The following is a 21,338-nucleotide window of genomic DNA, read 5'->3' as shown; positions in this document are numbered from 1 at the left end:
TGTTTTTATTACATTACCACTCGTGCTTTTAGTTTTCTAATTACTTTTAGTATTTCCACGATGTACAATATAATTACTGATACAATGAACTATGTTCTAAACCACGTGTTTTAATATTCATTTTCGAGTTCTAAAATCATTTTAATAATAACATTATGTAACAGAATTTTAAATTTTTCTTGTTCCTGGACAGAAAGTGTTATTTCCCAATTGTTTGTGTCTAAAGTAAATGGAAAAAAAGACCTATTTTTTTCTTCAAACTTTGATTTTGTGACCTGGGAACTTGTAACGAAAACAATGGTGGAAGACTATATTTGGGGGCTGATACGTGAAAGTGATTTATATTACAGTTGCAAATCTCGAAAAACTATTCACTTCTAAACATTTGTGTGTAACTTTAGTATAAAGACATGTAAATCTTGATTCATATGTTGTTTTATTCAGACCTTATGTAAATGAAAATGTGCAAATTTGCCTGTTTTTACATATAAAATAGGTTAATTTCTAAATTTCATTATCTAGGTCACAAAAGCAAAGTTTGAAGGGAATAATGGCCATTTTCTGTACTTTTACAACACAAGCAGTTAAGAAATAACACATACTAACCAGGAACAAAATTTGTGTTACATAGTGTTATTTACCTCAACAAACGCAGTGGATTCATTGTATCCACCAATCCCTGGGTTCATGAATCACTGCGTTCACTTATCTCTGAATTCATGGGTCATTGTGTCCACCTATGTCTGGGTTCACAAGTCATTGTATACACATATCCCTGGATTCAGGGATCACTGTGTCCACCTATCTCTGGGTTCACGAGTTACTGTGTTCACCTATCCTTTGTTACAACGAGCTAAGCTTCTCGGTTACTAACTAAATAATTTCTGGGGCAAAGTGTGATGCCAATGACTAACGTGCAGAACTCTGTACCTGAGGCTCCGTGGTTCGTGTCCATTTACTGCCTAAAAACAAATCGTGCTTGGCACTTTGTGGCCATGGGTGCGTTATAAGAGTGATGGTAAAATTCAACTATCCAGTCTGACAAGAACTGAGGGCGGGTAGCGTTGAGTCTAGCTGACTCTCCTTTAGTGTAGCACTTCATTGCTAAGAACTGTTAACACAGACAGTTCTCGTGTAGCTTTCTGAAAATATATCAGAGAAACAAACAAATCGCCTCCTGTCGTGATAAGATCTCAAATATTTACAAACCCGTGACATTAACTATTCTAACACCTTATCGATGTGTCTATCTTAAGATATCGTATATATATTTGTACATTCGTAGCCTTCTGACATTATACGTACTATAAAAAATAACCACGTGATACCTTTATCCATACAGTTTGTTACTGACTCCAGAACAATTAAACTACTCACTTAGAGCTGAACAAATATTTTTCTTTGTCCGTTAATTGGATAATACTTGTACTTCGAAAGTCCGAAAAGCATTGAAAATTCCATCAACTCTATCTAGTATATGGAAATCGGGCAGAATTCGGTCTAGTACATAGATAAATATATTTAATTTTATTAAGACAAAAGACTATCTCAGTAAATATACGGCCCGCCGTGGCCAGATGTTAAAGCGCTCGACTCATAATCCAAGGGTCGCGGGTTCAAGTCCCCGTTACGCCAAACATGCTCACCCTTTCAGTCATGGGAGCGTCATAATGTGACGGTGAACCCCACTATTTTTAGGTGGAAGAGTAGCCCAAGCGTTGGAGGTGGGTGGTGATGACTAGCTGCCTTCCCTTTAACCTTACACTGCTAAATTAGGGACGTGTAGCTTTGCGCGAAATCCCACAAGAAACACAATATTTTAATAACTTTATCACCGGTATAGGTACTTTTGATATATAAGTATATATATCGTATAGATACGATATTATATCGTTATTATATCCATAACTGTAAGTTAAGACAATTACACTTACGTCTTATAAATTATTACACCAAAATGGACTATTCGTAAAGCCAGAACAGTTTCTACCTACGATGATTAAAATCATACTGGCTGTATCTAAATTATTACCTCCGGTTCAATGATCGAATCACTAATCAAAGCGATTACAATGACCTTCTGCCATTTACTCCCAATGAAAGAAAGTTCATTTTCCCCAAGGGTTATCCAGTTGCTTTTCAAATGTTATTTTTTTATTTCAGTTGACCCTCTCTAATTTGTGGTGTCATATTTAAAAATCCCTATGAATCCCGTAGGAGCTATCAAGGCGTAACGCGAAATAACCACATTTTACAAGGCGGACGTAATGAATTTAAGCCCCCCCTTTCATCTCCATTTCACCCCCCCCCCCAGCGAAAAGTTCAACCTTCCAAAAACACACGGGTTATCGAATTTCTCTAATTGTGAGTTAACTACTTTTGCGATCTCACATCCTTTAGAGCGAAGATAGCCCTCGTGTAGCTTTGCGCGAAATTCAAACCAAACCACATCCTTACACACTGATGCTATAACACCTCCAAAGAAACTCTGTGTACGGCGAACAAAATGTACCTTAGTAATCACGTATATATATATATACACATTACAGTTTTGTTTTTGTTTTTTTCTCGTTCATCAAAGATGAAATTTTAGAATATCACCTAAAACGTAGAAGCCTAGCTACACCATTTGCTGAGGACAGCGGTTTCGCCTGTTAAAGGCTCATCAGCTTAGACTGTGCAAGCAAACCAAATAAATACAGTTAGGCCTCTTATAATGGCGAAGTGTATATAATATTTATGGAGGTTTTTAAGTTCTTTCTTTAAATTCGTTATGCAGTAGCCTACATTAACTTAGGTGATCGAATAACGTTATGACGTTGTGCCTAATTTGTACATATATATATATATATATATAAACAGTTGATGCAATGCATGTGTTTAGCGTAATGTTATTCATGCGCCTAAATTAACTAGTTACTATATGATGAATTAGGATTCAGTTTCAATTGGCTCAGTTAGTTAGTATATTTTGTTAGCTAAATAACTGATGCAATGTCCTATCCACAGGTAACGTATTTATTATAGTAAACTGGGCGTGGCCTATCAGTTAATGTTGTCGGACATAGAATTCAATAATTAATGATTCGAGTTCAGTTTCCAAACAAATTTATTCGCACTTTGGTCAGAAAGGAGTAACCCAAGAGCTGGCGGAGGGTGCTCGTGATTAGCTACAATTACTGTTTCAACCGAGATGTTTTGCTTTTTCTCATCACCATCTTAACAGTAACCAAAGTAACTTTCATTCTGTATTATTCAACATTCAGAAACCTATTTTCCATCCAACTGTTTGTCTCTATTCTAGACTAGCACTACTCTGTTGGGTCATACTAATTGTAATCTGTTTTGAGTCGTCGATTCATTCGACATTCACATAAGTATCCAGTGAAGTTACTTTATTTTTAATCGGTTAGCCTAAATAAGTCAACCAGATAGAGTGATACTTATGATGTATGTTTTGTTAATCAAACAGTTTTAAAACCTGAGTGGTTGTCAGTTAAAATAGAAAGAAAAGAAAAAATGGAAGGGGGCAAAAATAACTGTTTAATTTCTTCAACCAATTTCACTATTTAAATGTTCCTCTCTATAGTTTTGTTTTCTTGGTCTCACACTTTTACCTGTTACCTATGGATACCTGGTAATTAGATTCTGTCGAACCTCTTGTTACTGTAATTTTAAAATATTCTTTACTTGTGTTTGTTTGTTTGTAATTAAGCACAAAGCTACACAATGGGTTACCTGCGCTCTGCCCACTATGGGTATCGAAACCCTGTTTCTAGCACTGCAAGTTCTCAGACATACCGTTGTGCCACTAGAGAGATGTGTCTTAGATTTGTTTGTAGTTAAGCACAAAGCTACACAATGGGCTATCTGCGCTCTGCCCACCACAGGTATCAAAACCTTGCTACTCCCGTTTTCTGTCCTCGGACATGCCGTTGGGGGGCTCTTTACTTATGGTTATTTATCTCCAGATATACATAAACAAGGAATACCTTTTTTTTTTCTCAGCATGCTAGTACAGTGGGCAGAGCAAAGAACGCCTCTTGTATTGTAGCTTTGTGTTTAACGAAGCCAATAAAGAAGCGGGCGTTACATAAGGGCGTTATTTTTTTAAAGATGCACCGCAACGTTTTATATTTAGCGAAGGTTTTTAGACGGTCGGTTTAATAACAAACTTCCTCTTTAGTTTTACTTGACAATTCGTGTTCTGATCACATACTGTTAACAGCAGCGAAACTACGATAACATTAGATATCGTCCTGTACATATCAAAACTAATTCAGTACCTTAGTTTTGTATACCATAGTCTATTTCGATCTAAATGCCTGGTCTTGAAAGTCTGTATAACAGTTAAAATTTGCCAAAGCGACAAAAAACGACAAGTGTGTATTTATATACACTAAATGTCCTGTCCAAGATCTCCAAATAACTTTCCCGAGTTATGAGTTATCATTACGGCTGTCCACAAGCTTTTATGTGCAAGTTTTGTCTTCCTACTCTCCATACGTTATGCGGTCATAAACAGGGTTACCCACCTACCCCTACAGAAAATGGTGAATAGGACGTTATGCAACATGGAAAAAAAAAGAACACAATTAAAATCTTCCGAAGTTATTAAAAGAAATAATAGTGGAGGTAAGAACATGGCAAATATCGTATCTCAAAAAAACAGCATTGATGGGTGATGTCCATTCTCAAGGCTAACACGATTATATATATATATATACATATGTACACACACACACAAACGCTCGACAGAAGTGTATACAGTGGAAAACCTTCTTGCACTTAAGAATATTTTTTACACCAGATATATTTTTTCTAAAACACATAAAATTAAAAGAATCAAATCGGTCTTCATTTTTATACCGCAGTTAATCTTGTAATTATCCAGAATGAATCTTCGCAGTGTATAATTTACTTATCAGCATGCCACCCCACTGAGGAACAGCGGTACGTCTGCGAACTTACTACGCTAGAAATGAGTTTCGATACCCGCGGTGGACAGAGCACAGATAACGTGTTGCGCAGCTTTGGGTTTAACGTCGAACAGTCAACAACTCATCAGCAGGAAACTTGTGGATTTTAGTATCAAAGTGTATTAAATGGCTATAAACCCTGGGTTTTATTTGTGTGCATTAAACCTGATCTCATCAAACGATGTAACTTGTGTAGATGTGTAGAACAGTGAGTCCTAACCACGGATTGTTTCTGATGTTAATATCCTTTGTCCTTCGTATACAATATTGAAGATAGTACACGATCTTAAAAGTTGTTTGCTTGTCGTTAATCGCAAAGGTACGCAATGAGCTATCTGTGCTGTGCCCACCACGGGTATTGAAACCCGATTTTTGGAAGTATAAGTTTCTTGACTTGCCGCTGAATCATGGGGTTGTCATATTTTTTAAGTACATATTGGCTTTATTTCCTATACGTAATATGCTTGCGCTAGGCCTAAACAGCGCTTTTTGGTTTCTCAGTAAAAAAAAATATTAATCCCCAATCCCTTCCTAAAGAAAAAAATCGAAAATGAGAATTGCATTTAAGTTTGCGAATAAATCAGAATAGATCTTTTATAGATCAGACAGCAATAAATATTAGTATATAGTGTTTATCAGCGTGACAAGACTTCTTAACAAAGGTCGTTCTTCACCTTAAAAACATTTGATGTGTCGCAAAAAAGTGCTTGCATATCCCTAAAACTCGCGAATCTCTACTCGACTATACTGACGACTAAAATCCTTTGACAAAGGTTAAACTATTAACTGAAGCTTTATACGAAACCAATACATGTTAAACTAAAATGTTGTGAGGAGCTACTTTAAAGTAATAAAATGTTCTGAGGAACTACATTAAAGTAGCAAGATGTTCTGAGGAACTACATGAAAGTAGCAAGATGTTGTGAGTACCTACATTAAAGTAGCAAGATGATGTGAGTACCTACTCTAAAGTAACAAGATGATGTGAGGAGCTACATTAAAGTAACAAGATGTTGTGAGTACCTACTCTAAAGTAACAAGATGATGTGAGGAGCTACATTAAAGTAACAAGATGTTGTGAGTACCTGCTCTAAAGTAACAAGATGATGTGAGGAGCTACATTAAAGTGGCAAGATGTTCTGAGGAGCTACATTAAAGTAGCAATATGTTCTAAGGAACTACTTTAAAGTAGCAAGATGTTCTGAGGAACTACATTAAAGTAGCAATATGTTCTAAGGAACTACTTTAAAGTAGCAAGATGTTCTAAGGAACTACTTTAAAGTAGCAAGATATTCTAAGGAACTACTTTAAAGTAGCAAGATGTTCTGAGGAACTACATTAAAGTAGCAATATGTTCTAAGGAACTACTTTAAAGTAGCAAGATGTTCTAAGGAACTACTTTAAAGTAGCAAGATGTTCTGAGGAACTACATTAAAGTAACAAGATGATGTGAGGAGCTACATTAAAGTAACAAGATGATGTGAGGAGCTACATTAAAGTTGCAAGATGATGTGAGGAGCTACATTAAAGTTGCAAGATATTCTGAGGAACTACTTTAAAGTAACAAGATGTTGTGAGTACCTACTTTAAAGTAACAAGATGTTGTGAGTACCTACTCTAAAGTAACAAGATGATGTGAGGAGCTACATTAAAGTAACAAGATGTTGTGAGGAGCTACATTAAAGTAACAAGATGTTGTGAGTAGCTACATTAAAGTAACAAGGTGTTATGAAAAGCCACTTTAAAGTCATAAGATGTTGTGAGTAGCTACTTTAAAGTAATAGCATGTTAATGAGCTACATTAAAGTAACAAGATGTTGTGAGGAGCTACATTAAATAAAAAATTAAACCGATGTAATGAGATCAAATGCAGGTTAACCAAGCAAAACTGAGAGGTATGTCCAAGCTACTGAGATAAACATAAATCGTAACTTTAAAATCATGAAACTGTTAAGCAAGTTATTTAAACTTGGACTGCGTTCTTTATTTAAATTTAGTTAACAAAGGGTCGGATAAAGTGAACTGGATTCTGAAAGATGGTTTATAAATACATTTATACATTAATACATTTTACTAAACGAAAACAGAATAAAAACATTTAATTTCAAATAATGATGTAATGCTAAATCAGTGAAACTGCAAGTTAGAATTCCACATTTTCTTAGCAATTTATATATAAATTCATCTACTGGTTGTCAATTATACGATAGACAATACGTTAAAGAAAATATCTGTTTTTTTAACACATTCAGTTCGTTAAATATCACGAGTTATAACTTATACAATATCAGGACTGTCTCCACAGGTTCTGAAGAGTTCCATATAACTTCGAGACGTTTTTAATTACTTCAAACAGTTATTGAAAACCCTAACAAGTGGAGAAGACGTTGGTGAATGTGAACATTTGAAATTTTGGTTTCTTGGAAAGACGAGTCGAAAAGGGTTCGTGTTGGCTTCGTGAAAAATTAGAGCCGGGGCCATCATTAAGAGCGGCTACTTGCAGTGTTGAAAGAACTCCCCGAAACATTTCTTTCTTTTCCACTCCGCCCTTGAGTGAAAAAAAAGCGGGTCGAACAGCCTGTTGGTGACACGGCGTCTCCACAGAAGAGCTGCCGCAAAGTGGAGAAGTGTCCAGCTAACATAACCCAGGATCTCAGCCAGATGAATGAAACTGTCTTCGCCGCACTGTCGTTGCCTCCTTAATTACCTCTCCATTCTTCCGTTCGTCCCAGCGACCACGAAACGGCAGCAGGGGATTCTGATCCGATGGCCGGATGCTGGCCCAGTGGAGCCAGCCTGCAACAGCTTGCCGCTCACTCGCCCCGACTCGCCGGCGACACTCACCAAATACTTCCCCGCTCTATCAGCCACCCTCCCTCATTTGTTAATTAATTGTCAAGTGGCCGCCATGTGCAAGTGACACGAGGTTTCTTGAGGCGGAGCTAGACTCGATCACAGGAAAACTTCTAGGGAATGAATACTCACGCGAGTTCGTATCTTTTACCGGGAACAGGACCTGAAGCACGCGAACCTCGTGAAACGTTTGCCCCCTCGTCAGTTTACTGCACTTTACAAACCGGTTTGCATTTCAACGTAATTTTTAACAGAACCACAATTCCAGTCCTCCTTTCATTCGTAATAGTACACTATTAAATAATCACAACAAGCGACCCCCCCTCCTTTTGATTCACCCCCCATTCCGTTTCATTAGTCGATTTACTGTTATTAATTTATTAACCCAATAATCAGAGTAGAGACAGGCCTAAACACGGAACAGCATTACGAGTACTGCAGCAGTTGTTCAAATTCTTTGCTAACATATCACGTAAAATTATTCTGCGTATTGGAAATCGACTGCTGCTTAAAGCTCATGTATTATATTCTCAAATAATTTCTAAAACTAGTGGCTGATGAGAAGTGAACCAGAAGCAAGAAGTTGGTTCTTATCTTAACCCTAGCATTACCAATGAAATTCATGTGGTATATAAACTTTTTTTTTGTCAGATCCTTACAGTGAGTGCTGTCACAAGTAAACATATAAAGTTACTCAACATTATGCGATATACAGACATCCCTACGTCCTTATCGGTATATAAAAATAAGTCGATAGTTTGAAGTTTATAGAAGGAAATCGTAAATATCAACTATAAGACATCAAGAAACCCTTCATCGCTGAGAATGTAAGGGCCAATTAATTATCAAAGTTTACTTAGTAATAATGTAACATTACTAACTAGCAGTGTGGCCTGCAAAACGTTTGCGGTTAAAATACTATCTTTTCTGCAACAATATTTTTTAAATAAAGGATTCGTAGGAAGAAATAAAATAATTCTAATCCCAGACAACGAAGCCTTGTCTTAGGCCTAACATTAGTTAAGCCTTTAACAGGTAGGCCTATATTCGCAAGATAGATAAGTTAACATTGTAACTTATGTACATTTTTTGCTTTGGTTTCGTTAGAGCTAAAATTTACAACACCTTATACTATTAATAAATAAACTTATAATGTTATTCTACGGTCTAACGTTAGACCTTATTTTCAAAAAAAAAAAAAACTTCATAAGGTTTGAATTTGCTATCATACAAAATATTTACTAAAGTATATTTACGACCGTCTTTTGCTTACACCCTTGGAAATAAAAGTGTGCGAGTATGTGCATATAGATAGATAGCAAGGTGCGCACGCATGTTTTTAGGATAGACAAAAACTGACTTTTATTATAATATATTGAACATCCTGAAATGCTAACGGAGTTGTCTGAAAGCAACAACGTCCACTGTGAAAGTTATATTAGGAAACTACGTTTATTTCTTAATTGAGATATATTTTCCCCAATGTGTTCTTTCATTGAATGTTATTTATTAATGGTAATTTCCATTATTTCATAAACGGATATTTCAAAACCTCAGGGGAGTCAACGCTAGGTGACGCTTCACAATCTCACCGATCAGCACGTTCAAATGCAATAAGATTTTATCATAGTCTTCAATCCCTTTCTATTGATCCTTGTGAAATTACTGTATATCTGTTTGATCCTTTCGTTCTCCGAATCTCTCGAACTTTGCCATGCTTCTCTCCAGTTAGGGTTGTAGAACTTGTAGAATACGAAAAAAAAAAAAAAAAGAAACTCGTCTATTTTAAGTTATGCTACTTGTAGTAGTGGTTATAGTTTTAAAAATTTGAATTTCAAACATATTTTATTATTAAGGTTCGTTTGAAAGGGGAATTTTAAGACCTATGAGAGCATCTAACCTTTTATCAGTATGTCTAATAGTCTTTTTTTTTTTATGGAAAAGGGAATACATTGAAAGATATCAGTAGTTTTACCTAGCAGTTTTACTCCATATACCTAAATATCCGACTCAGAAGGCAGAGGTAGAAATTACATAAAAGATGTCAATAGCTCCAGTTGGTTGTCTTAATCCACTTCATACCTACTCAGAAGATACTGAGAATATACTCAAATATGTCAGTGGCTCTAGACTACTCAATGGCCTTAGATATTTTAATAGGAACAAATAGAGCATTTACCAGAATATGTCAGGAGTTCTAGTTTATTTAATGTCTCCAATTGTCACATTAATTGAAAGATGTCAAAAACTCAGACTTAATGTTTTTAAATGTCCCAACAGTATGAAATAGAGCATATATTGAAAGAACACGCGGAGCCTTAGCTGGATCTCTCTTAATGTCCCTAAATGTGTCAGAAATAAGAAACAGAGCATATATTAAAATACATGAGGCTCCCAATTAAATTACTATTTACGTTGTATTTAATTTCGTAAAACGAAACTTTGTTGACGGTCGTATTTCATAAGAATTCTGTAATAAACAGAGATGGTTTAGTGGAATGTTTGTGTTAAAAGACGAAACAAAAAATTCATTATACATGTATGGGGCTATTGTGCTTGAATGAAAAAGACAGTTTTAAAGATTTCACGCTAATAATAATAATAACTAAACGTAGAGCGCGAGACGACTATTTACAGAAAATACCCATGATCCCAAGGAGAAAGTGTGAGAATCAGAGATTCAAGTCCGAGCTCTGGCAGTAAACCTAACATCAGATATCCAGTTACCTATCACTGCAGTCTCAGACGGCTCCAAGGTTTAAAAAAAAAAACTAATAAAAATAGAACCTTATCACTCAGAACCACGAGTTAAGTTTTGACAGAACTTTTCGAGTCTCTTATGCTCTGACAGGAGTGGTTGTCGGTCCATAAGGTACGAGGTTTAACAAGCACCGCCTTCCCAGGTTTATGATGTTCATTGGTGTTCCGTGATGACGCCAACAAGGGCGGGAGATAGGGGGGCCGAGTTATTTTCAAGTCTGACAACCCTCGTTTTTAGGACTTGAGCATGTTAACTCGCTTTTCGATAGAAAGTGCCGCCCGCCGAGCTACAGTTACACGCTGTTTTGACGAGGCGTACCCGGTTCTCGGCGCTCTTCGCTCTTTGTACACCAACGAAGACTGTTCGGCCACGGTTCTTCGCTGGTTAAAAAAAACACACGAAAATCAAGCAGTGAACGACAAGCTGTGTGTGTGTGTGTGTGTGTGTGTGTTTTTCTCCAAAGATACGGCGAGTGATTTTAGTTTGTTTCAAAACCGTTTGTAAACCAGAGCAGAACTACCAGGCAGTGTGTTTCGTCGACTCTCATGACACTGTTTTAATTACCGCTAATTACAGTTTTCCCAAATTTCAATGGAGTATACGCTAAACGTCCCTGGAAGCCCGCATCTTGGCATTACTCCCAGTGAAACGGGTGTCTTACCCCTGCTGACCTACGATGACAAGCTTGGGCCAGCCAGTTTTCCAGGCGTGGGAGAGAACACTAAACGGTTTACCGTCAGTCACCTACTAGACCTGGAGGACACTTATTCAGGGATAGAAAAAAGCCATGGGAAAAAAATGCCGCTGGACCCGGAAGATATTCCGCAAGGTTGTGGTAAGTACGACATCAGTGTACCATTGTATTTGATCCAAAATAAGATCGAGGGGGGAGACAATCCCCTTGAAAATTTTTCTAGCGCCGAGCTAATGCCGTCCATTCATTTTAGATCAATATTACATGTGACCCCATTTCACGTTTTATTTGCTACCTAGTTAAAAAAAGGTGAAATCGAGCCTGTCTTATGTTTGACTTATGTTGACGATGGATAAAAGGCTTACAAGTTCTGGTTGTTTTTAGTGCACACAACCATAGTTTGCTATGATATTTGATATGAAGGATAGCAGCCCGTGTTTAGTGTAAACTCTGATTTATTAATAACTACTTCGCTCACGTGGTAGATTCTATGAAAAGGACCTGTTGGTAACAACACATTTTTATCAGACCGGTTGGTGTTGGGACCTAGGATAAAAAAACTACACTCATAGATAGAGGCCTCATTTAGAGATAACCTAAAGTATGAGACAAACAGAGACGTTATTTAGAGATATCCCACAGCATTATTAACATATAGACAATAATAATATTCAGAGACAAACAACAATACTATTTAAAAGATATCCAACAGTGCTATTAGGAGATAAACAGTAGTACCACTCAAAGATAAACTACAGCACTATTCCGAGATAAACTAAAGTATTATTTAGAGATAAACTACAACACTATTCCGAAATAAACTAAAGTATTATTTAGAGATAAACTACAACACTATTCCGAGATAAACTAAAGTATTATTTAGAGATAAACTACAGCACTATTCCGAGATAAACTAAAGCATTATTTAGAGATAAACTAAAGAACACGGGAGTAGTGAAGATTAAATGCAGGTAAACTGAATTTTCCCACTTGTCATTTATCCTTCGTACCCTGACACGTCACTGTAAACCCATCAAAAGACTTAATTTACCCCTTTTATTCATAGTGGAACAACTTTTTCACTACTGCAGCACTACTGAAAGATATACAACACTACACAGAAACATCCTAGAACACTATTCAGAGATATACAACACTACACAGAAACATCCTAGAACACTATTCAGAGATATACAACACTACACAGAAATATCCTAGAACACTATTCAGAGATATACAACACTACTTAGAGATATCCTAGAACACTATTCAGAGATATACAACACTACTTAGAGATATCCTAGAACACTATTCAGAGATATACAACACTACTTAGAGATATCCTAGAACACTATTCAGAGATATACAACACTACTTAGAGATATCCTAGAACACTATTCAGAGATATACAATACTATTTAGCGGTATCCTAGAACGCTATTCAGAGTTATACGGAGCTCTAGAAATCCATGGTCTGTGAGGTGATTGGGGAAGAGAGAATTACTTTAAAACAAACCTGTTTATATTCGTACAAATAATGGAAAATAAAATAAAAAAATTACGAAAGATTTGCATCCAGAGTCACGATAGTGTCTAGGTTAAATGCCACAAAATTAATTTTAGCTATTAATATATTAAGACGTAACGCAGGAGAAACGTGTCTTTCAAGTATGTCTTTAAACATAGGTGTTTTTCTTGTACCAGAAATCTTGAAAGTTTTTTATTAAATACGCGAGTGTTGACGACCCATTCACGATGTTTATTTAACTAACAGAGAGACACACATGTCGGAATCAATTATAATATACCCACATTTAAGCCATAAACACAGCACTAAAACTTTTATGGCTGATTCTTCTGTACTGTATTATTCTGAAATACCAAAATTCTTTACAAGTAAAACATGTGCCTGATAACCATAAAGAATACAGCGTTTGAGAATTTTACTGAGATAAAACTGTACTAAAAAAGATGTCTGAAAGAAGTTACACAATTTTTAACTGTCAACGTACATTCCACATTTCAGTTTGTAATAGATTTCAGGACAATAAATAACTTGTGCATCACCAAATATAATGTTTTCTAGAGTCTTGGTGTTTCTCCATTTACGTATATGCAGTATATAGAATAACTTACTTTACTGAAAGATTCGACCAATAGTTCTACTCTAAACCTCAATTGACTTAATAAGTATTCCATGTATGGATTCAGTAGCCCTACATTGATTCTTACTAAACTCAACACATATTTCTAATCCATACTTTACTGGCTGGATTCATCTAGTAACCTCACATAATGTCTTACTAAATTCAACTGGAAATCATAACCTTTTTCCCCTTTGACCTTTTCAGTCTCTCTCGACGATTAAATTGATAGCACCTCTGTTCTGTTTCTTATTGCACCCATTCAACTGAAGTTATAGGTTCATTGAGAAAACTGAGGTATATCTCACAGCCAATACTACAAGTATTGTTTTGTTTTTGTTTTTTTTAATTCGCGCAAAGCTACTCGAGGGCTATCTGCGCTAGCCGTCCCTAATTTTGCAGTGTAAGACTAAAGGGAAGGCAGCTAGTCATCACCACCCACCGCCAACTCTTGAGCTCCTTTTTTACCAACGAATGGTGGGATTGACCGTCACATTATAACGCCCCCACGGCTGAAAGGGTGAGCATGTTTGGCGCGACAGAGATGCGAACCCGTGACCCTCAGATTACGAGTCGCACGCCTTAACTCACCTGGCCCTGCTGGGCCTAATACTAGAAGTAATTCACAGTTAATTAAAATCAATTTGAGATTGGGTAAAGTACTTCAAGAATCCAACATATAAATACATTAAGAATCAAAGTTTATCATTAGCCAATTACTTTAAAAATCCAATATAAACCCATTTATGATTGGTCAGATACTATAATAATCTAATATAAATCGATTTATGATTGGTGAGATATTATAATAACCTAATATAAACCTGAACAAATGAAATTGAAAATTGCAGCATATTCTTAGATCAGAGAGGGCCACAAGAAGGAAGTTTTGAAGGACTAATCTACAAAAGTAGTACAGGTGAAAAGGACGATACTTCGAAGATTTTTGTTTATTATTAGCTAAATACTTTAAGAATCTAATACAAGTCTATTTATAATTTATATAATATTTTAAGAATCCAATATAAGCCTGTTTATGATTGGTCAAATACTTCAAGATCCATTATAAGTATGTTTATGATTGGCCAAATACTTTAAAAATCCAATATAAACCAGTTTATGATTGGTTAAATACTTTAAAAATATAATATAAACCCTTTTATAATTGGTCAAATATTTTAAAAATCTAGCATAGCTCATTCACATATGGAACAAATGAGTTTCGTATTATTATACTGTCACAGATAATTTCACTTTTGATTAATCACGAAGTTATTCAACCTCACTAAACAACTTCATAATAGTAAATGTATAATTGCTAACAATTCGTGTGCTTAACTCAGAAACTTTATGTTTTAAAAACATATACTGGTACTTCAAGTCGAGATATGCCACTATACATGATTCACGCCTGTAGTTGTGAGGGCACTACAACCGTGACAGTTAATCCGTCTATTTCGATATGGATAACTTTGTAGGTGGAGGGTGTTGTTAACTCGTTGCCCTCTCTCTGATCAGCAGTTTTAAATTAAAAATGGCCGTTCAAGTTAAACGTTTTAATCTCTCTCTGTATTGGTTTTGTTAAGATAACTTGCTCTTACTAATTTTGATTGTTAGTATTTTCATTGTTTCTGAAAGTCCAGAAACATTTTAAATGACGGTCGTGGAAAACATAGGACTTTATGGAAACAGTAAACCTTAACGATCTCCTAGGACTGATAAAATGTAGAAGGACAGATTGTAGTAATTTAGGATTTAGCGGATTTTTTTGTTGTTGTTTGTCTTTAATTTCGCGCGAAGCTACACGAGGGTTATCTGCGCTATTCGTCATAAATTTAGCAGTGTAAGTCTAGAGGGAAGGAAGCTAGTAATCACCAGCCACCGCCAACTCTTGGGCTACTCTTTTACCAACGAATAGTAGGATTGACCGTCACATTAGAGCACACTCAATGCTGAAAGGGCGAGCACGTTTGGTGTGACAGGGATTCGAACCCGCGACCCTCAGATTACTAATGTTGTCTACCCAAGTGCTTTGTGCAAAACAAACGAATGCAAATTTATTTTTTCTTTATAAATTATTTTTCGTTTATTGTAGTTGAACAAAAGAACTAGTGATTTTGTTCTAGTTTAGAATAAATGAATCGATAAAATGTTTGTTTACCACAGATAAAGAGTAGTGATTTTTAGAGCTATGGCCACGAAGGCCTAACGCTGAGCTATCGAGGAAAATTTAATAACCGATAGTAAAACTAAGTTATACGAGTCTAGCTGTAAATATTAAACTAGAAAACAAATAACTTCGATGAATCTGAAATATGACCGTAGTTTTAAGTGCAGAATGTAACAGAAAATATGTGTAGCAACTATAACAGGACTGTAAAACGTAAGATTTGTAAAATTCGAAAATCTCTTAAGCAGCTGGACCAACTGTAGCTTAGTAGTTAGCTACGATATACCTTTGAATGTTTATAATTATGGGTTTTTTTCCGCTAGAACAGCGGTAAGTCTACGGATTTGCAACGCTAAAATCAGACGTTTGATCCTCTCGATGGACACAACAGACAGATCGCTGTGACTTTGCTATGAGAAGGACACCCATACTGAATTATGGGGTGTTATATCTTTGACAGTCAGTCCCGTTATTGGGTAAGAGTGTCCTTCTTCTAGGTAATTTATCTAAATTATGGTTAAGGATGTCTCGGTCTAAACTCCTCTGTGGCACAGTGGTATATCTGCAGACTTATACAGCCAGAAACCGGCTTTCGATATCCGTGTTGCGAGAGCATAGGTAACCCTTTGTGCTAAATAAGAAACAACAACTGAATCTAGGTCCGTTAGCTAGCTAGCTATTTACCCGTGAACTATAGTGCACCTTTATTTAAGTTTTGGTTATAGAATACTTTTAATATTTCAGTTTCATAACTGTGTTTTTATTTGTTTGTTTGTTCGAATTAATACGGTCGTTAACACTGCAGTTAATAAATCCTCGTATTTGTATATATACGTAAACCGACACTGTACGTACAGAGAAAAATATGCGAAATACGCGAGTTAAACGCCGCATCTTGTCTAACTCTTTTCCACAGCGTAGCAATAAACATTTCACCACAAGTGACTTAGACTGAAATTACTCCGTCTCAGTTCTTGGTATATTTTTCCCACTGAAATATTCGAGAACTGCACGATTTCCCAAACTCGGGAAATCACATCAGTTATCAGTTACGACAGAAAACAGACATAAATAAATAATTCGTTAAATGACATGATGTGGAAGGTAAGTACAGACGAAACTTATAGCTCGTTACAGCCTACAATGCTGTATATACCTTAACATTACGTATTCGTTGTGTATTACTCTTGTAAAATATCTCCAGTTCTTGATGTTTCTTTAAATGTATAAATTAGTGTTGTTTACTTTAATATTGTCTATGTTTCAGCGCTGAGTTGTTAATTAAAACTTGACTAAATTTCAATTATTAAATAAAACAGCAGAATCGAATTTATACGATCACTTAATATCTACGTTTCTATTCGATTAGTACATAAAGTCTGAGTACCGTTTCTGTTTTCGTGCACTGCTGTCAATATTTGCTTATCAGGTTTTTTCTCTCAGTGTTGAACTGTGCACTAAAACAAGACGTGTGAAATAAAAACATAACTTTTGTGCAATATCCTAGATTTGGTTAATTGGTTACTTCCATGTCAGGTCACTGCGGAACTTGTGGATGTGGTAGAGCAATGGAAATACACAGAAACGTGTTCTCTAGTTCGAAATACACCTATCGTAATGCGTATGAAATGACTTGATAAGTCGTTGTTTGTTAGAAACAACGGAACGATATTTCCAGAAGTGCAAAACAGCATTTTAACTTTATCCAGAGACTAAATACATAAACCAAAAAAGATATACTTATTATACAAATGCACATATATACATGTATACACAGACTGCTTCGTGTTCATAATGTTAAACAAATTACAACTTATTTATGTATTAGTAAAACAAGCCCTGGTTTCGTGTTATTTACTATTTCTTGTATTACTTATTGAGTCAATGGATACCAAATCATCTATTATTTTTGTATTTTTTCCTAATTTCCATGTCTTTTATCTGCGTGTCCTTTTTTCTAAATAAAATAATTGATAATCACGACGAGAATTATTTACTAACATCGAAACTAGCTATAAAACTAATAATCACTCAGCACTTTTATTTTATGCAGATTAATATAATACACACTGCACGTATATATCCACACATATATAATTATTCTATAGATTAACTCCAGGTTAATTTAATTTGTTCTCTAGAAGTAGTTCTCAAGGAACGAATAGAGGGCGTTAATTGACCCTTTGGTAGAGCACCGGATTTCCGAGGGGGAGAGCCGGGTATTCCATGCAACATCACTAAATATTCCTTGTATTTTAAGTTGCAGATGTGTTATAAAAGTAATAGTCAATCTCGTGGCATGAATGGTGGTGATAGGGTGCTGCCGTCCTTCTGGTCAGTAGTCCAAACATTAGGGCTAGCAGCAGATAGCCTTATTATGTTTACCATTAACACAAACTACAAGCTGAGAGAATATAACTGGTTTATATCTAAACACTTTATGCAAGTATCATATCAACAGATTAACTGGTGATGATTGGTTACTCTCTATTTTTATACTAGTGTCAAATTAGTAACATTTAGAGCTTGAACTCTGACCTGAACGTTCAGCCCATGTGTAGTGTAGAGTGCCGCTAAAATTAAAACTACCAAATACCAAAATTAGTCGCGAATTAAAGTAGATCTCATTATGAGGAAGCTAAGTTTCAAGTTAGTAAAGGTTTGTGCTACACCTAAAGACATTAAAGTAGCTTCATTTCAATTTGAGATACTTAGTTATAGACGTGTCCAGTGGAAATGTTGTCCAATGAAAATTCATTCATTGGAACTCTGATTTCATTCCATCAATGTATTGGTTACGTATGAATATTCGACATTAAGAGTTCGATTTTCAAACTCTCGTAGTAAACAACGTAATAAAACAGCCATTGATCGCATATTCTGGCTGACGTACTTTCGTCTGCCATCAGCCATCAGTGTCCTATTTAATTCCATGTATTGCAATAAACACTGAGCAGAAGTCTAGTTTGCTGTTTTCTTTCCTTCTTTTATACTAACAGAGAAATTAAAGCCGAGTCAGTCTCAAAGCCCCGTCTGATGGCGTTACCAAGAATGGCATCTTGAAAGCTCTGCTGATTCATATCGGAAGGATATATTTCACTTTGATTTCGACCTCTAGAAATGAACCTAACAAGGCAGTTCACAATGTTCTGACAAAAAAGCGCTAAATTCAACTTACTTATACATAATGATTTAAAAAACACAACATAAAACAACGACAACAGTTCGAATAAGGTTTCAACCGAACACTTTAGGAAACTTTCGAAACAGTTCAATAGGTGAAAGGTAAATTATAATTTTAAAATATTCGCGTTTTATTTTACGTTTAGTGTACTGATTTTTTCCGTCACGTGTAACTAGGTGATTTTTTTAATGAAAATATTCCTTGAGTATACCATAGTTTAATAAACAAAAATGACGCAAAAGTTCTGTTAAACCGATACGTAAGTTACCTGTTCAAAAACATGTTGTATATATTTTTTGCTGGTGTCTTATTCCAAGGATTTATGGTTCGCGGTCTGTCAAATTTCGATAAGGCAACAGTAACCCAAAAGTTGGCGGTCGGTTTTGATGATTAGTTGCTTTCCATGTAGTCCATTAATCCAAACCCTCAAGTTTTTTAAACGATCGGAAGCTCACACCTGGACCTTGATGGTCGTAGGGCACACAACATTGACAGCCCGTCGCTTCGCAGGCAACCAACTATTAGTTCAAAATTAGGCTCATAACCCTTATGTGGTAGCATAGCGCGAAATTCTGGAAAGAAAGAAACAAATAAATGTGTTTTCTAATTACTTTCTGAAAAATTAGCGAAAAGATCAAGTGAAATTGTGTTAATAAAGTAAGTAAAAGTTATTTTTATCTACAGACTGTAGTGATAAGAAAGTCTACCTGCTTTTTGTTACGACATTTTTCCTTTGTTTACAAAAGGTTTTTTTCACCGTTATCAGTTCCTATTAAACCTGATAAAGGTGTGTTTCATATCACTGTCACAGTTTAATACGAGAATCATTTGATATTACAATCAACCTCATAATAATACATAACACTTCCCTACTGTGAAATATAAGATATAAACTATTAGATTAATAACATACTAATTGTAATAACTACAGCAGGATTAATGTAAGATATAAACTATTAGATTAATAACATACTAATTGTAATAACTACAGCAGGATTAATGTAAGATATAATATAGTAGATTAATAACATACTAATTGTAATAACTACAGCAGGATTAATGTAAGATATAATATAGTAGATTAATAACATACTAATTGTAATAACTACAGCAGGATTAATGTAAGATATAATATAGTAGATTGATAACATACTAATTGTAATAACTACAGCAGGATTAATGTAAGATATAATATAGTAGATTGATAACATACTAATTGTAATAACTACAGCAGGATTAATGTAAGATATAATATAGTAGATTGATAACATACTAATTGTAATAACTACAGCAGGATTAATGTAAGATATAATATAGTAGATTGATAACATATTAATTGTAATAACTACAGTAGGCCTAATGTAAGATATAATATAGTAGATTGAAAACAAGACTAATATTAAAAGGTTAAAATTAAAGTGTTTTAAAGCACCAAAATACTTAAACGAACAAGGTTTTTATAATACATAATTTTTTATCCAGAAGGCGTGATTTTTTTTGTCTGTAAACTATGGCCATGAGTTTTGTACCTTTATAACACACAGTAACTATTTTTCAAGCTCCTGAAGGCGACATGAATCCCCTTTGAAGCATGTAGAGTGACATTTATAACCGCTGATCGATTTACGTAATGATTTTAATTGTGTATTATAAAATGTTGTTCGTTTGTGAATTTTAATAAGATTATCGAATATTCTGTTGAAACTTGTAGTTAGTTTTCCGGAAACTAAACCACTTTATTATAATTATACATCAGTAGTTGATAACTAATTGTTAGATTAACATAATATTCTTCTTTACACAAGGATTAATGTCAGATATAAATTAATATATTAATAGGGTACTGTCATCGTTAAGGAGAAAGATTAATTGTAATATACATAAACCTCATAGGTGAAAGTTCGGAACGAATTTGGTGGCATATTATGGTTTGAACCTTCTAGTCCGTAGTCCAGAATGTCAACCATTAAGCTATTATTAATCCGCATAGAACTCAAAGAGTTAAGATAAAGCAAAAACTTAGCAAATTTACTTCGCCTGTATGTTATATAAGAATTCTAATATGACCACATTGTAAATTTGTGCGAGTTTCTTCTCTAATATTCTCTCCCTGGTAGCTCACTGGTAAGTCATAGAATTTATAACGCTAAAAATCGAGTTTCGATACTCGCAGTGGTCATACTAGAAATAGTCCACCATGTAGTTTTGTGCGTATCAAAAACAATAAATATCCTTTTCTAATAGGACACTTTATAAGCTTTAGTTAAGTTTATAAAGCCACTTATAAGATTCGGTTATGCCTATAATGCCACTTAGTTAGGCCTATAAGGTCACTCATAAGGTTTACCTAGGCCTATAAAGCCACTTATAAGCTTTAATTAGGCCTATATAGTCGCTCATAAGCTTTTGTTAGGCCTATAAGGTCACTCGTAAGCTTTAGCTAGGCCTATAAAGCCACTTATAAACTTTAGTTAGGCCTACAAAGCCACTTATGCTGAACACACTCAACCAACTATTTTCCTAGAAAATGAAAAGAAAGAAGGTTCAATGGCG

The 21,338-nt window shown here is 35.2% G+C and overlaps 1 protein-coding gene across 1 annotated transcript in view; it reads left to right on the top strand.

Moving 5' to 3' along the window:
- Window positions 1-9,542: 9,542 nt before the first annotated feature.
- LOC143247650 (paired mesoderm homeobox protein 2-like) overlaps window positions 9,543-21,338 on the top strand; it is a 43,125-nt gene continuing 31,329 nt past the window's right edge. The window contains exon 1 of the mRNA XM_076496022.1: window positions 9,543-11,428. Coding sequence (XP_076352137.1) covers window positions 11,185-11,428 — 244 coding nt within the window. The 5' untranslated portion in view covers window positions 9,543-11,184. The remainder of the gene's footprint in view (window positions 11,429-21,338) is intronic.

Source organism: Tachypleus tridentatus, chromosome 3 (genome assembly GCF_004210375.1).
Source record: "Tachypleus tridentatus isolate NWPU-2018 chromosome 3, ASM421037v1, whole genome shotgun sequence".
In the NCBI taxonomy this organism is placed as follows: Eukaryota; Metazoa; Arthropoda; class Merostomata; order Xiphosura; family Limulidae; genus Tachypleus; species Tachypleus tridentatus.
This window is presented reverse-complemented; position numbering and strand designations above follow the sequence as displayed.